This window comes from Nelumbo lutea, chromosome 3 (assembly GCF_056320005.1).
Source record: "Nelumbo lutea isolate HS-2025 chromosome 3, American lotus-T2T, whole genome shotgun sequence".
NCBI lineage: Eukaryota > Viridiplantae > Streptophyta > Magnoliopsida > Proteales > Nelumbonaceae > Nelumbo > Nelumbo lutea.
In genome coordinates this window covers 20,392,695-20,411,253 of record NC_142686.1, presented here as the reverse complement: position 1 = coordinate 20,411,253, position 18,559 = coordinate 20,392,695, and the positions used below count along the sequence as shown (strand labels likewise).

At 40.1% G+C, this 18,559-nt stretch overlaps 1 protein-coding gene across 3 annotated transcripts in view; it reads right to left on the bottom strand.

Moving 5' to 3' along the window:
- Window positions 1-18,201, bottom strand: part of LOC148863441 (inorganic pyrophosphatase TTM1-like) — a 50,553-nt gene extending 32,352 nt beyond the window's left edge. Inside the window, exons 1-3 of one of the 3 annotated variants that reach the window (XM_088980692.1) lie at window positions 17,549-18,117; window positions 14,565-14,931; window positions 14,203-14,253 (exon numbers count right to left, since the gene is read on the bottom strand). In XM_088980692.1, the coding sequence (XP_088836818.1) occupies window positions 14,203-14,253; window positions 14,565-14,901 (388 nt within the window). In that variant the 5' untranslated portion in view covers window positions 14,902-14,931; window positions 17,549-18,117. Of the gene's footprint in view, window positions 1-13,142; window positions 13,183-13,274; window positions 14,089-14,202; window positions 14,254-14,564; window positions 14,932-17,548 lie in introns of those variants that run through there. The other 2 variants (XM_088980693.1, XM_088980694.1) reach the window with 2 other exon arrangements.
- Between the last annotated feature and the right edge of the window lie 358 nt (window positions 18,202-18,559).

The window sequence follows — 18,559 nt, the reverse complement described above, 5'->3', positions numbered from 1 at the left end:
CTAGAAGAGAAAGGAGGAGAAAAAAAAAAGAGAAAAGGAGAGGAATAAAAGTGTTTGAGAGTCAAAAGGTTCAGCTGGCGGCACCCAGCTTCCTATTTATATTAACATGATGTAAAATAAATGGAAAGAAAAATTACAAACATGCCCCTGGTGGCACACCCTAATGATAAGAACTTAAACAAAGAAAGGAGCATACTGACAACACTCTAACAACAGAAATAAAAAACTAATTCTAACAACGCTCCCCCTCAAGTTGGGCTGAATATATGTATCATGCCCAACTTGTCACACAACTCATTATGCCGCAAGTATGGAAGCCCTTTTGTGAGAACATCGGCTAGTTGCTCCTTGGAGTTGACATAAGGAGTATAGATTTCTCCATTTTCCAATTTTTCTCTTATGAAGTGCTTGTCCACTTCAATGTACTTGGTCCTATTGTGTAGGACAGGGTTGCTAGCAATATTTATAGCCGCCTTATTGTCACAATAAAGAGATATAGGTTTGTGAACAATAAGCCCAAGTTCCCCTAGAAGATTCTTCAGCCACCCCATGTTCCATAACTTTATACTCCGCTTCAGCACTTGACCTTGCAACTGCACTTTGTGTTTTGCTTCTCCATGTCACTAGATTTCCTCCTACAAATGTGCAGTACCCACTTGTGGACTTTCTATCATCCACAACACCTGCCCAATCAACATCTGTATAAACTTCCACCTTCAAATGATTATTTTTGCCGAATAGCAACCCTATTCTTGGATACTTCTTCAAATACCACATGTCATGGATAAATAAAGCAACCTTCCTACTAACCTTTGAAACTGTTTCACATCTTTCAGAGGTTCACCATTAGGAGGATAAAAACCCCTTCGACCTTTGTATTTTTGAGCTCTAGTTTCCTGTAATGATGATATCATCCACATACACTACCAGTACAACAACCTATTCTTGACATCTCTTCACAAAGAGAGTGTGATCAGACTAACATTGTTTGAATCCTACTTGCCAGACTACCATATGAAATTTACTGAACCATGCCCTAGGAGATTGTTTTAAACCATTGAGGGACTTTCTTAGTTTGCACACCTTATTTTCACTTCCTTTGGCGTATAAATTTGGGGGTTGAACCATGTACACCTCCTCCTCCAAGTCACCATTTAAAACGGCATTCTTTATATCCAGCTTATGCAATTCCCAGTAAAGGTTTGCAACCAATGATAGAAGAACCCGAATTGAGTTCATCTTAGCTACTGGAGCAAACATTTCATCATAGTCAACACCATAGACTTGAGTGTACCCTTTTTCTACCAACCTTGCTTTGTACCTTTCAACTATCTTGTCCACCCAATGATTTAAAAGGCGCGCCTAGGCGCATACCCAGGTCCTAGGTGCACCCCTTTCATGGTGCACCTAGGCATATGCCTTATGCACCTTGGCGTGCTCCGAGAACCCCCTATTTGCTAGTGTTGTTCATTCATTCATTCCAATAAAATATTTTCTTAAAAGGCAATTAAAATTATAAAATCATTATTTTTTATGTGAAAAATACAAATTTAAGACCCTAACATGGACTTGTTCGGGCTTACCTCAAGGGGTGTGGTACAAAGGCGACTAATAGAATCAAGAATGCAATATGTTTTACATCACATTAGCTACTTGAAGGGATGCAATTGAGAAAAAAAGAGATTGTAGGTTTTGCATGCTTGAAAATGCTTTATATGTTTGCTTTTATTTTTTAATTTTCATTTGAATAAGCTTTACATGTTATGTTTATGTATTTTAATTTTAGATAACGAGTTTTTTAAAACATTTATTTTAAAACTTAAGTTTATATTTTTTTTATTAACATTATGTTTAATATTTTTTTGCTTTTTTTAATTTTTTGGCATTTTTTTGAATTTTCTAACATTTTTTAGCATTTTTTTGTAATTTTGTGCCTTGCTTCAAAAAGGCACACATCTCAAGCGCAAATTGGCCCTTGCACATTTAAAGCACTACGTTCGCTTTGTGTTTCACTATAAACACCCACTTGCACCCCACTGGGTCCTTCCCCCTTGGAAGATCCATCAACTCACAAGTCTAATTCTTATGGAGGGCATTAATCTCCTCCTTCATAGCATTTGTCCATTCAAGGTATTTTAAAGCCTTTGCAACATTCATGGGTATGGGGATGTTCTCAACTGTGGATAAGAAGGCACAGTAAGAGGACGAAATGTGGTCATAGGAGACATACTAGGTAATGTGGTGTTTGGTAGTGCATGACCTAACTCCCTTTCTTTGAGCAATAAGAATGCCAAGGCCACCCACAACTGAAATAGGAGTCAAGGCATCAATAGGTGGGATAGTACCTAGTTCGTTTGGACTTGCCTCCTAGGAGTTTGAAAGTGTCAGTTGCTCAGTGTTTGATGGCTCCACACTTTTGTCACATTGCTGATCTCTACGGCGTGTACGTTGGAAGACATGAAAAGGAGCAAGATCCAGAATAGGAGGAAGAGAGACTTGACGGACCAGGACCTGCTTCTCCTCTTCCACGCTACTCTCCCCTTGAGGAGAAGTAGGGAAGAATGGTTTAGACTCAAAAAAGGAGATATCCATAGAGACAAAGAACTTATGACCAATGGGATCAAAGCACCGATAACCTTTTGAGCGGAGGGATACCCTAGAAAGATACATGGAATAGACCGAGGGTTTAACTTACCGCGAGACGGAGATAAATCATGGACAAAAGCACAACAACTAAACACTCTAATGGGAATGAAAAACAAAGGAGATTGAGGGAACAACAACTGATGTGGGGCCTTATAGTTCAGCACTCTGAAAGGCATGCAATTGATGACATTAAGCAGCAGCAAGTACAACATCTACCCAAAAACGTTTTGGTGCATTCATGTGTAACATCATCCTTCGTGCAACCTCAAGGAGGTGTCTACTCTTTCTTTATGCAACACTATTTTGTTGCAGTGTTCTTGCACATGAGCTCCTATGAATGGATACATCGGAAGCATAGAACTCATTGAGCTCACCATGGAAATACTCTTTTGCATTATCTGATTGAAAATTTTGAATTTCAACATAAAACTAGTGTAAACACAAATTTTTGGAAACCCCGCACAATCTTTGGAACTTCATCTCTGCTACACATGGGAAATACCCATGTATAGTGGGAGAAATCATCAATCAATGTGATAAAGTACTTATACCTACCCTCCGAAGTTATAGTAGTAGGGCCCCAAACATCAAAATACACAATATGGAAAGGGAAACTTAACCTTTTGTTATTTGAATGAAATGTTGTACTACATTACTTGCTCAATTGACATGTTTGACACTGGAAATCTGACACTGAACATGACTTAAATATATAAGGAAACAAAGACTTCACTATTTCAAAAGACACATGATCTAACCGATTTATGCCACAAAAAATTCAACTCTTATTTGACTGACTATGCAACTCTGAAGATGACACTGAGAAACCAGCCTTGTTGTCAAGAGTGTAGAGACCATCCACTAAGCTTCCTCTACCAATCGTCCTTACAGAAGTTAGATCTTGAAAAACACATGAGCCAAGAAAAAAGGTTACACTACAGTTTAAAGAGTTTGTGTGTAAAGACTGTTGTAACAGACCAACAGAAAGCAGTTAATCAGTTTTACAAGAGGAGGCCACGTTAGCACAACTAATCATCCACTTGCAACAGCTGTAACAAAAAGAAATCAAAGATTGTAAACAATATTAGTGAAGCACAAAGAGAAATAAGACAGTAATTCTTTCGGCATTAATCTCTCTCTCTCTCTCCTTCCAACGAATTTAGGAGGTTGGCTCCCTCAATGAGCCCTAAGTTAGGCAGGTTCCTAACAAGTTGGTATCAGAGCCAGCATGACCAACACAAGAAACACATCAGTACCCACCCGAGTGGATCAAATGGAGGTAGAGATCCATCGAATGTCTTCAGATCTCAAAGAAATGAAGGAAGGTTTCACTACTCTCCTCAATCGGCTAGAGCAGGGGGCAACGAACAACGACAGAGGAAGCCAAGAAGAGCGCAGCAATGAAAACAACTGCAGAACAGGGCCGGCGGCAACAAGAGCAGCCAAAATCGATTTCCCCATCTTCTCAGGCAACGACCCCAACTCCCTGGATTCTCAGAGCCGAACGGTATTTCGATTACCATGAGACACCTGGGCAAGACAGGGTAGCTCTGGCTTCTGCACATCTTGAAGGGGAAGCTATCCTCTGGTTTCAATAGTACCGACGGGGGCACCCTCGTCAAACTTGGGCAGACCTCACTGATGCCATGACTATCCGTTTTGGATCATCTAGGTTCGAAAATCATGATGAGAGTTTAGCAAAGCTACGACAGGTGGGATCAGTTAAAGATTACCAGATGGAGTTCGAAAAGCTGGCCGTGAGAGTCCAAGGGTGGACGAAGAAGGCGTTGGTGGGAAGCTTCGTCGACGGCCTAAAAGAAGAACTACGGCTGAAGTAAAGGCGATGCAGCCCACTTCGATCATAAATGCGGCAATGCTAGCAAGATTGTATGAGGATAAGTTCGCTCAAGCAAGAAAGGTGCAACGGCCATGGGGTCCAGGAACCAAGACGACAGCACCAGACAAGGAGGAAGGAATACTGGGCCCAGGTCCATTGGTTCCTTTCAGACGGATGACCTGGGCAAAGATGCAAGCCCGCAAAGACAAAGGACTCTGTTGCAACTGCAAAGAGAAAGCATTTCTCCTCCAAACAGATGCCGAAGAGGAAGATGACCTCACCGATTGCGGGGAATCTAACCCAGGATGGGAAATACAACCCAATGGCACACCCGAAATATCTCTACAAGCCCTTACGGAACTTGCGTCCCCTCAAACAATGAGAGTTGCAAGGCTAATCCAGGGACGTCAAGTGGCAATCCTCATAGACAGTGGCAGTTCCCTTAACTTCATAACTCAAGTCTTGGTGGATAAAATGGGACTCCCGGTTCAACCAACAACAGCTTTTATGATTCATGTGGCCAACGGTAATAGCCTATCCTGCAATAGCATTTGCATGGGCTTACCACTAAAGGTTCAGGGTCACTAGTTTGCGGTGGACCTATATCCTCTTCATCTTAATGGAGTGGACGTGGTGCTAGGCATTCAATGGTTAAGACAGCTAGGGCCCGTCTCACCATGGACTTCACACATCAGGGAACTCTACAGTCCATCTACAAGGGCAAACATGCGAGGGTCCAAGGCCCATCAGTCTTGCAACATTAACAAAGCAAATAGGAGATCTGGATCAGCCCATATTCATGCACATGGACTCAAATTGGACCATCCCATCTTTAGCTAACAGCAACCCAAATGGGCCTAGAGACTTCCAAAGCCGCCTACAACAACTCCTTCAGCACTATGGCAGCGTGTTCGAAGAACCCCAAGAACTTCCACCACACCGGGAGCATGACCACCGCATCCCCCTCATGCCGGGAGCTGCCCCAACCAATGTAAGACCCTACTGATACCCTTACTTTCAAAATTTTGAAATCGATAAGAAAGTTCAAGATATGCTTAAGCAAGGGATAATACAGCCCAGTCACAACCCATTCTCTTCACTGGTATTATTAGTCAAAAAAAAGGATGGGACGTGGCGATTTTGTATTGATTACAGAGCCCTTAACAATATCACCATTAAAGACCAATTTCCAATACCAGTCATTGATGAGCTGCTTGATGAACTCAGTCAAGCCACCATATTCTCAAAATTAGATTTACAAGCTGGGTATCATCAAATAAGGGTACATAGGGAGGATGTTCACAAAACAGCTTTCAGGACACATGATGGCCACTATGAGTTCCTGGTCATGCCGTTTGGGCTGACTAATGCTCCAGCCACATTTCAAGCATTAATGAACGACATATTCCGGCCATATTTACGTAAGTTCATCCTTGTTTTCTTTGATGACATATTGGTCTATAGCCCCAATTGGGAGGAACATCTGAATCATTTACAGGTCACCCTTGCAACACTTGAGGCCCACCAGTTGTTCGCTAAAGAGTCCAAGTGCTCCTTTGGACAAAACCAAGTTCACTACTTGGGACATGTTGTAGAGAATGGAACTGTAGTGATCGACCCAGATAAAATCTCCAGTATAATGGGTTGGCCGCAACCCAAAAGTGTGAAAGAGTTGAGGGCCTTCTTGAGCCTGACTAGGTACTACTGCCACTTCATCAAAAACTACGGCCTAATAGCTATTCCGTTGACCCAATTGCTGAAACAAGACGCTTTTCACTGGTCAACCCAGGCCCAACAAGCTTTTGAGCAGTTGAGACAAGCAATTGCGAGCCCTCCAACATTAGCATTGCCCGATTTCACAAAATACTTCATCATTGAGTGTGATGCCTCCGGTCAAGGTGTTGGGGCTGTTCTCATGCAAGAGGGGCTACCACTAGCCTTTTTCAGCAAGGCCTTAACATCACAAAAGTGGGCTAAATCAGTTTATGAACGAGAATTAATAGTAGTGGTCTTAGCAGTCCAACGTTGGCGATCCTACTTGCTCAGTAGATGGTTCATAATTCGGACCGACCATCAAAGTTTGAAGTTCTTATTGGATCAATCAGTCCTATCCCCGAAACAACAACGATGGATATCCAAGCTACTAGGGTACGACTACATAATTGAGTACAAAGCAGGGGTTGCTAACCGGGTGGCTGACGCCCTCTCACGGCACCCACAATCATTTAGTTACTAGTATCTTCCCCAACTTCTCCACTCCTAGATCTACTTTGAAAAGAAGCGCAATCCCATAGGGAGTTACAGCAGTTGAAGGCCCAAGTATTGGCAAATCCCTCACTGCACCCCGGGTACACCATTAAGAATGATCTACTCTTCTTCAAAGTACGCCTGGAAATTCCGATAGATTCTGCTCATCTGAGGAAGCTCCTGGAATTATTCCATGCCTCACCCACAAGTGGCCACTCCGGCATCCTACGAACACAAAAACGCATCGCCACACAATTCCATTAGAAAGGCATGCGTACATCTATCCAGAACTTCATAGCCAGGTGTGTAGTATGCCAACAAAACAAGTCGGCCACTACAACACCAGCAGGCCTCTTGCAACCACTCCCAATACCAACCCAAGTCTAGGATGATATATCAATGGATTTCATCACAGGATTGCCCGTTTCTGCCGGCAAAACAGTTATCCTTGTGGTAGTGGATAAATTGACGAAATACAGTCATTTCCTACCTCTATCACACCCATTTATAGCAGTCGCAATTGCTGAATTGTTCCTCTGGGAAATTGTGCGCCTACATGGGCTCCCCAGCTCAATTCTAACAGACAGAGACCCTATTTTTATGAGTCGTTTCTAGGCTGAGCTTTTTCGCCTACACGGGGTTAAACTGTTCAAGGCAACTAGCTTCCATCCCCAATCTGATGGACAGACAAAGGCGGTTAACAAGAGTCTCGAAAGTCGAAACATATCTAAGATGCTTCGCGGGAGATCGACCAAGACAATGGGTGAAGTGGATCCACCAGGCTGAATGGTGGTACAACACCACTTTCCATAGCGCCGCTGGGATGACACCCTTTAGAGCTCTATATGGTCGGGACCCTCCCCCTCTACTTCCTTATGAAAAAGGGACCACCACAGTAGCGGCCGTAGAAGAACAGCTGATGCAACGAGATGAGGTGTTAAAGGAACTGAGACATCATCTCTTACAGGCATAGTAATGTATGAAGCACACCTATGATAAACATCACAAGAATGTCCAATATGAAGTCAGTGATTGGGTGTTTCTCAAATTACAACCTTTCAAACAGATTTCAATTGCAAGCCGACAGTGGAACAAACTCAGTCCGCGCTATTTTGGACCATTTAAAATCCTTGAGAGAATAAGGTCAGTGGCCTACAAGTTGGACCTTCCACAACATCAAAACTGCACCCTGTATTCCATTTCTCCTTATTGAAGAAAGGGCTGAAGTCAGGAGTGATTACAAGTGCGACCCTTCCCACATTTTCAGAGGAAGGACAGGTGCAGACTGAACCAGCCTGCATCATTGATTTCAGATGGGTGTGCCAGGGTGGAAAAGTCATACCATAAGCATTAGTTGTTTGGTCTAAACTCCCAAAAGAGGACGCAACCTGGGAATCCTACTTAGATCTACAATCAAATTTTCCCACATTAGACCTTGAGGGCAAGGTCGCTCTAAAGGAGGGGGGGGATTGTAAAGACTACTGGAACAGACTAACAGAAAGCAGTTAATCAGTTTTACAAGAGGAGGCCACGTCAGCACAACTAATCGTCCACTTGCAACAGTTGTAACAAAAAGAAATCAAAGATTGTAAATAGTATAAGTAGTGAAGCATAAAGAGAAATAAGACAGTAATTCTTTCGGCATTAATCTCTCTCTCTCTCTCTCTCCTTCCAACAAATTCAGGAGGTTGGCTCCCTCGAAGAGCCCTGAGTTAGGCAGGTTCTAACATTGTGATACTACTAATAGAAAACAAATTGATGGGAAGTTGAGAATCAGGCAAAACATTATTCAGGCTAAGTCCATGAGGAAGGGATATTGATCATTGGCCTGCAATGGAGGAGAATGATTCATCTACAAGTCTCACCTTATCTCTTCTTGACAAAAGGTTGTAAGATTGAAAAAGTTTTGGCTTACCGGTCATGTGGTTAAAGGCCCCTGAGTCAATGATCTAGGGGGAATCAGTGGCAATGGATACATTGAAGGCAAAGGTTGCATTGATGTAGACGCAAATGAAGTAGAAGGGGTACAAGTAATTGAACTGTCCATCTGACGCAAGGCCCTATCATATGTTTCCAAATGATTTCAGAAGGAATTCATGATATTTTCCTTGGGGTCAAAACCAATGAGGTACTCCCAAGCAATATTAGTCGACACCCCAACAGATTGGGTATCTTGGCTCTTGGGTTGCCACATTTGCTACATTATGTGTTGTATTAGGCTTATTCTAACCCTGCACCTTACCCTGTTCATGGTTCTTTACAGCCCACTTCGGCCTCCCATGGAGCTCCCAACTTGTGTCTTGTGTATGTCTTGAACGCCGGCAGTGAGTACAGAACAACTTGTCCTTATCACCAACCTTCTTGGAGTCATTTTTCTTTCCCATATTATTACCACCCATTGTAGTTAATGCCACATGTTGCTCCACCTCAGTTGTAACCATCACACTCCACCTACTTTCCTTAGACTGGACCAGGGCATACACCTCTTGAACTGAAGGCAATTCTTTACTCCCTAAAATCTGAACTCTAAGAGGTTCATATATGGGATTTAGTCCCAACAAGAAAGCAAAAACCCGTTGCTGAGAAACTAACTTCTTATAGGCTTTAGCATCATCATCATGTTTCCATTCTATAGCTTTATAGTAGTCCAACTCCTTCCATACTGGAGTAAGGGCTGAATAATAGGCTAACAAACTATGGTTCCCCCATTTACAGGTTGAGGATTCAGCTTATAATTGGTAAATCTTGGCATAGAGTCTTTACTCAGAAATAGGTGGTTTTTTCCTGTTCCCATATTTCACTAGCAGTGCCTACCCACATAAAATTCTTCTTCACATCAGGTTCCATGGCTACCAGAAGCCAGGACATCACCATACTGTTCTCTTGGTCCCACCTATCATGTTCAGCTGTCCCACTCTTAGGTTCTTTCAGCTGTCCCATTCTGATCAGTCCAATTAGGGTTTCTTTGCCTTCACTGTCCAAGAATCAGAAAACCGGGTGGAAGGAATGTGATTCAGAGGAGAAAAGAGACTCCTATCACCCAGAGTTATGCTCTGATACCCTGTTTTCTTTCTAGAAGAGAGAGAGGAGAGAAGAGAGAAAAGAAGAGAAGAGGAGAGGAAGAAAAGTGTTTGAGAGTCATAAGGTTCAGCTGGTAGTGCCCAGTTTCCTATTTATATTAACATGATGTAAAATAAAAGAAAAGAAAAATTACAAACATGCCCCTGGTGGCACGCCCTAATAATTAACTTAAATGAAGAAAGGAACATGCTGACAGCATCCTAGACTAACAGCAGAAATAAAAAACTAAACCTAAGAACAGACCCCAGATATTAGGACCAATATTGGGTAACAGCCTTTTTTATCAGAACCAAATTACAGCAGTCCCAAAAAAACAATAGCATGGAGCAAGAAAGCTATACAAAACAAAAGACCATCTCAGCACTAAATCCCATTTACACAAAAAAGAGTTCCCTTTAGAAGGAAAAAAAAAGAATTATAAGGCAATACTTTAAACAGTTTATGCACTTCCAACCAAGAGCACATAATGCCTTGAATCTTTCTGGTCACCACCCTCTTCAAACTGAACTTTGTTATCAAATGTCTAGCATTTCTCTCCATCCCACATTGCCCAACAAACAGCATAAGGGGCAGTCCTCCACACCACCTTCCTTCTTCTACTTAAGTCTCTTAACTGCCAGCTCTGAAAAAAATGCTCAACCAATCCCAGACAGCATTCTTTGACTCCAAAGGTCTCGTATCCATACCCAAAAGCTCCTTGAGAATCAAGGAGGAACACATGGTTCATAGATTCATCACATTTACTACAATGGACAACAACTACTGCCCACCACCATCCTCCTTAATAAATATCTTTTGTCAAACATCTATTTAAAGAAGCTGCCCAAACAAAGAATGCAGTCTTGATGGAACTGGGGGGTAACAAATACTTGCACCAAGGAATGAGCTTGGCCTTGTACCCTCCAACTTCTTATAAAAGGACCTTACAGTAAAGTAGTAAACAACCCAGAAGTATCCCATCTCCATACCTTCCTATCCTCCAACACAGAGTTAGGGACTGCAATCCATCACTTGATCAACCTCCCAATCATTGAGGTTTCATCTAAAAGAGGGTTGCCAGACCACTGCTCCATTACTGATTTCGTAGCAATCCTCAACTTTCACTTCACTATCTTGAGCTGCAGCATAAAAAGCTAAGGAAAGAGGTCCATCAAAGGTATGTCCTCACACCATACATCTTACCACGCATCAAGGGCCATTTCTTCTTTTAACAGGTAGCCATCATGAGTAGGGGGGAAAAAGGAATGTGGTGGTCATTATCAGAGACATCCTGTTTTGTAATTGCTTCTATCTAGGGAAATCTTAAGCTGTTAAGCATGAATCTTTAATTCTTTTTCTCACTGCCTCAATCTACATCCTCCGTTAGCCTTCCTTTGTTTTCTTAGAAAAGTCAAATACATAAATCTAGTGACTTTACAGCTAAAGATTCTGTGCATTTATTTTATTTTCTTCAACGATTATTAACATTATACTAAAGAAAATGAAAGGCATAATGAGGACAAGGAGTGTAGAAAAAACATAAAACACATCCCAAGCTCAGCTAAGAAAGAGAGGTCACAACACTGCAGATAATTAAAATAATCAAAGAAGGTTCCAAAACCAAAATCACCTTGACCACTTCAGTTCATTGGTGCATTTGTCTCAAGAGAAGAAGAAAAATGGGGATAGAGATGAAAATATGGGGAAATTAGTTGGTAGAACCTCCATTGAAAAAGAGAAGGATACTTGGCAATTGAGAAAATTGCTGAGAGAAATGTTGAGGTGGGCAAGAGTCTTGACCTGTTCTTTCTGGGTGGTGAGGCATTTGCTAGAAAAGCCATCGGGGAGTTCGAGAGGAAAAGGAGGGAAGAGAGTGTGAAGAAGAGTGCAGTAGGGGAATGAGGAGAGGTCTGGAATGAGGCTGATGATGGGCAGGAGGAGATGCTTGAGGGGGAGGATTAGTGATGGCATTTGTTTGCTGTGTTTTGTTTTATTTTGGCAAAGTCAGGTGGTTGTCCTTGGTGTGCGGGTGGTGTCAGAGGTTGGAGGCTCCTGGGAGGTTGGCATTGAATTGTATGTTTGGAGTTCTTTTTGTTTTTTTATGGCTGCTTGTTGTAGTTCAGTTGGTGGTGTTGTTTTCTCTGAGGTGATAGCTTGCCACTTTTCTCTTGTACTTTCTCTTTTTTTCTTAATGAAATATTTTTTTTATTATCAAAAAAACAAACCTAAAATAAGACCCTCACCGACCTCTAAAACTCAGATGGCAGGTCAAACCTCCAAACCAAACAAATTCTCACATAATAGCTCCACCCAACTACTGAGCACAACTCTAGCACCCAACAATTCAAACCACCATGCACAATTATTGCTCCCTGTTACTACCTATTCTCCCTCCACCTTTAACCTGAATAGTGTTACTACTCCTTTTGCCATCCTGGAAAGCCCTCCACGTTTTCCTATTCATTCCCATATTAAAACCTTGTCCATCCCAACTTTCTACTCTCTATCAAACCATCAACTAGACCTTTTTTTAGCCACTAATAATTTAACAGTGGATATCATTAAATAGAATGGATTGCTGAAGCAGGACTCATGTAGCAAATCCAATATAGTTGGGATAAGGCATGATGACGATGATGATGATGAGAAAGGATAACAGAATTTCATTACTCAAAAAAGGGAAGGATGTACAAAAGGCCCTGAGAAACAAAAGGCAAAGCCCACGTAAATGGAAGGCATTGTACTTGCACTGTACAAAAATTCCCTTCCCAACCCTGATTTAGCTAGGCTATCTTCCACCTGATTCTAATTCTCTGGCAATCCGCCTGAAGCAACAATCCATAGAAGAGAACTCTTTAATTTATAGCAATAGGTGGGAGAGTTTCCAGGGGCCAAAACCATAGGTTGTGGTTGATATAATGGCATTTTTTGAGTCCCCATCAACTGCTAGGGATCAAATATGCAGATATTTGGAAATTCTGAAACCTTCTAGAAGGGTACATATCTCTGCTCCAGCATTAATATGATAGTCATTATCTTCCAATAGTGAAATATTCATATTCTCTTCATCAAAGAAAAAAACAAGTTACTGGCTTTATTAGGTCAGCTTCCCCTTACATTAAAACCTTATAGTATCCTTCTTATATGTATATGGCCTTGCAGCAACAGTATCTGAACAAGGCCTGTCTGTTCATGTCCTGGCATGCCAAATATTAATCCAACACACACTGAAGCCCCAAAGGAGGTTGTGATAAGCCTGAGTTCAATGACTGTTGTAGGTAATTACCCCTAATTTTGTTAAAATAATCTTGTTTAAAAGAAAAACAAAAGTTAAGTAAGAGGCAAGAGTAACCTGTAAAGCTCATCATCTTTCTGATTCCCTTCACTGTAGGCTATGTTTAGTAAGAGAGCAAATGCAAATATGTAAGGTCCACGAAAATGCAAAATTAGTTTGGTTTGTGTTGACAAGTTTTTGTTTTCTTACCAAACGTATTTGGTTGTGATGGGTACAAACACGAATTCCAAGACTGAAGTCCACCTTTTTTATATTGACCAACTTTTCTGCAATGTTTGCTTCAACTTTGAATGCAAACATGTCAGAAAAAATAAATAAATTTACTGTCAGTTTCAGTACAAAAAACACTCTTACCAAATGCCTGCAAAACTGAACCAGAGTGCAAATTCACTTTGGTTAGCATTTGCACTCTTACCAAACACAGCTTCAGAGGTTTTAATATGATTAGGAAAAAATCCTCTATGTATTTTTTTCATAAGTCTGCAAGTAAATCCACAGAAAACTTATAAAGAAAGCTTTGAGAAACAAACACCATGTCAGGGAGGTGTTGTATAATTTACTTAACAAACATCTGCCCACCTTGGAACCACATCAATTAATCATTTCTTTGTATTGCACACACCCAATGTGTATATTAGTTGAATTTGGATTAGCTGAACACAATGGCTGTTCAGCAGGCTGTGGAACCAATGATAATGTCTGACGCCAGTGATAGAAACATGGGGCCCACAGTAAGAAATTAAATGGTTGTAGGTCCCATGAAATTTATTACTGACATGGACTGTTATCATTGGTTCCACAGCCCTCTAAACAGCTATTGCACTCAACTAAGCCTTTACCTAAACAGTTTTTGTCTATGCTGCAAGATCATCAATACATATATACATCAAATTATGGCTCATCAAGTTGGACTACATAACTAGAACAAGATCATCAAGTAATTCCTATTTCATGCCACAAAATATTCATAATACTAGAGAGAAAAATTATTAACATAACAACTGTTCCCTGTAGCGGTAGGTCAATGCAAGACATACCTCTTGCTAGTAGATTTCTAGCTTTTAATTGAAACAATTCCTACAAAGCTTTTCACAGTTCAAGTGGATATCAGTATCACCTGTTCTTTTTGTTCTTGTTCTTTTTTTTTTTTCGATAAGCACCACCTCCTCTGGGTTATATTAAAAAATAAGTCATTCAGAGAAGTCTAAATGCTTCAGAAGAAACATTAATAGGAAAACGGATTCATAATGTAGATTTGAAGAGCATATCTGACTAAAATTAGTAGGGGTGCAACTTGGGCAGGCTCAGGTTGAGAATTTTTTAAAATTTGAATGAGTCCAGCCTGAGACCAGGGCCTAATGCTATGTAAATCATCCAAAACAATTACCCATCTTGCACCCCTAAAACCAGTGAATGACAATGTAGCATACCAATTCTAGTCAAAAGGAGTCTAGTGCCAGAGTGGAAAGAAAATGTTACCATCAAAGTTTCCATCAATAATACGACTTGAATCATTGTAGTCGTCCATCGATATGACAGCAATGCTGGGCATAAAATTGAGCACTTTCTCAGTGAACACAGTCTTACCAGCACCAGAGGGACCTGCTACTCCGATCAGTATTATTCCATCATTTTTTTGGGCCAATAATTGGCATGCTTTAATTACTATAAAGAAACCCTTCTCAAATGATAGTGGATCTTGTATTGGGACAATCTCATAGCGATTACAGTCCTTTCTCTTTACCAATTGGACTTGATCTCTCAAAAGACCTGGCTTTCGCCTAGGTGATTCAGAAATCAAAGTATCTGGAGCCATTTGAAACCTAATAACTTAATTTCTTTTACCCTGTGATGAAGAAGAAAATAATGTAAATCATCTGATATAAAATAGGATCAACAGAATAAGAATCAAGAGTAACCAAATGAGAGAATATAAAAGTATAAAGACTTAAATAAGCTTAACAGATGAATTCATAATTAACACAGCTGACATATATGTGAAATCAGATACAATTAAGGGAGAGATGATCCCCTGATACGAGCTTTAAAAAGATAACGGATTAAGAAAACTAAATTGGAATGCTGAATCTGCTTGAACATGCATCAAAACATGTTTGACACAAAAAAAAAGCCTTTTCATTGGCTTAATTGAATAAGACAGTACAATGCAACTTGACATTTGCAGTAAAGCATGAAAACACATTTATCTAAATGCTCAAGTTCAAGTTACAAAGATTAGTGAATTTTCTGGAGAAGTTGGTAACTTTTTTTGTAAATTTCTTCATAGGCATGTTTCTTCTAAAAGTTGATATATTGGGATATGTTGATATCAGAGCATGTGTCTCTCAGTTATTCCCTAGTTAAAACTCTATAATAATCTAAGTTTCAAAGTTGCTCAAGCAACATAAAAGGTGTAAGTGGTAAAGGTTGTCAGGTTTACACAGCATACTGATCCCCACAAAATATTTAAATCTCACTAGAAATGAATGAATTACCCTGACACAGAAAGTAGTCAAGGGGGAGAGAGAAAAATGTAAATTCATCTTCCTAGCTTCATGACCATTATGAGATTGCATGAGATAATCTTTGAAAACAAGACCACCCTCAGAGCACCTCCTTTTTCTTCAGATCTCCTTATAATGCTCATTTCTCCTCCTATTAAAAATAGGGTCATTACCCAATGTTGGTACTACCTATTTAGGTATTGGAAGGGGTGAACTGGATACAGACCTAACCTTTGGCACTTTTTGCACAAAGTAGTCACTCTAAGACTTGAACCACATTGTCAATCTTGTCAGCCGAGATTTTATCATAGCACCAAGCAGTGGCCCCACTTTTACATGGATACAGACATAGGAATCAGAACCTTACATGTGTCTGGGAACCTGACTCGGCAAGACGAAGAAACAAGGACTCATGGATGTCTACAAAAAAGTACAAACCATTAAAGTAGTCTATACTTTGTTAAATTTTAAGGTTATAAACATATAGAAAAAGGTCTAAATGATTTTCTTTGTTACTTAATAACGTTTTGTAGGAAAAATAGCATTCGTTGTGTACATTAGCTGTTCATTTATGTTTAACTAGCAAGGAGACAAAGAATAATGTCATAGAGAAATATTTTTCCCACTGAATGTTGGAGTCTAAACATGTCCTAAACGGACACTACATCCTTTTAGGACAGTCCATGCAACATTGAGTGACTCCTGAAATTCTCCTTCTATAATGGCGATTTAATTGCTCTCTACCAGGCCAAATTAGCAGAGATAGGATCTTGGTTGGATCATCTTAAATGTCATGGGATGGAAACCCTGGAAAATTTACAACCAAGATTCCTAAGAAAATCAGTTACAACTACACCCTTAAAATAGCTTATTACAGTATCCACCCATCATTAACTAGATACGCAAGAAGATTCGTATGGTTCATTTCTGAGGCTTATGCATTACTCCTTCAGAGGTCATCTAACTTCACTTTTGCAAAAGAATTCATTTTTATGCTGGCGAATTACTGGAAACACATGCTCCTTGACCAATACAGAGAATGCATGGTAAGTGAAAGTAAGAATTGTGAATATACTGCATATTCTCTATAACAAAATTATGGCAATTCCTCTTACTTTTACCCTATTATATTGCTTTTGCCAAGTCAAAATAAAAAGGAACAATTTATAATTAACCAGAAAAGCCATAACCTACCACACATAATCCTACATTTACCAAAGCTGAATATCCAACATAATCTGCCATGCATGCTCCTTGACCAATACACAGAAATGCGTGGCAAGTGAAAGTAAGAACTGTGAGCATATTGCATGTTCTCTATAACAAAATTATGGAAATTCCTCTTACTTTTACCCCATTATATTGCTTTTGATAAGTGAAGATAAAAAAGAGCATTTTATCATTAACCAGAAAAGAAAAAAAAAAAAAACATAACCCGCCACGCATAATCCCACATTCCCCAATGCTGAATATCCAACATTTGCAATTTTTTATCTAAAAGGCGCACACAAACTGCAATCAGAGCATTCAGGACGCACATAATATGAGGAAAATAGGTAGACCCAACAAATAAAAGAAAAAGGGAAATGCAATCTTCATCCGTAGTATCCCGGCAATGTAGTATCAGAATCACCAGAATTTCCCCGAACAGACTCCATCTCAATTGCCCGTTTACGTAAAAAAGCAGTAGAATCCGATTGAATCACAAAAGAAAAACTTTCAATAAAACCAAATAATTCCCATCATCTAATAGCAAACGCTGCGTGCGGCGTGCCAACCAAAAATAAACAAGTATAAATGCCTCCTAAAAAATCTGTTCTTACGATGTGCTACTTGGATCTAATTCCATTTTCAACAAAGCAATTTAAACGTGAATGAAACAACAAAATATCATTTACCCAACAACTCGGAAGAGAAAAACAACTGAAATTAACAGAACATGTCGAATGTGATACTAACCAAGTTGAAATATGCAGACGAAAGAATTCACACCAAGCCTCCGTGGGTCTTCTTTATTTATTTATTTATTTTATCCAAATACATAGAACACGATAAAGGGTAGTTTGATCTCTGAGCAATTCCTCGGGTAGTTGAGATTCTGGGGATTCTGTTAATGGAGTTAAAAGAGCAGCCGAGAGAGGGAGATCAGTTTTATACTTTTATATGGTTTGCGTATTGTATCTATATTTTTGTCACGGGTATCACAACCCAAGAGACCAAGACCCAGTAAAGAGACTTCCGTGAAGGAAAGGAAGTGGGGATAGAGGAGGTGAGGGTAGGGCGGTTGGCTTGAGAATTCAGAGACATGCGGAAGATGGGATTTCATTCGGTCGTGACTTGTGAGGTTGTGCGGATCAGTTATGTTATGTGGAGCCTCCGAATCTGCAGCTTAACTATCTGCGGGATCCATGGCTGGAAAACGCACCATCGAGCGTGTAAATAGTGTAAATTTACAGACTGCACCTTGTATTTATAGGCTCAAAGCTGGGAATCAATCCGGCATTAATCACGCTGTCAGGTAAACAGCGGATCCCGACGCTTCTCTTTGTGAGAGTGCGACTATCAAAATTTTTGGTTGGGCAACCAAACTTGGAGATTTTTTCAATAGATTCGATCTGGTCGGATTAACTGAAATTGAAATTGAAATTGACCATGTGTTAAGCAAAATCGATCTGGTCGGTTTGAGTCAAGTTGAGTCGGGTTGGGTCGGTTTCGGCTCTAAGTTCAACCATAGTAATAAATTGATAGATTGGAGAAATAATACTGAAATTTGATATAAAAAATGACACATAATTCTATTAGAGAAAGAATACTGAAATTGGCAGGGGGCAGACCAAATTAGAATAGAAATTATCAAGAAAATAGAAAATCAAACTGTATTAGAGAAAGAAGACTGAAATTTATATATTTCAAGAAACCTTATAATCTAAGTAAAAAATGACACATAATTATAATTGTAATCGGTTGCCT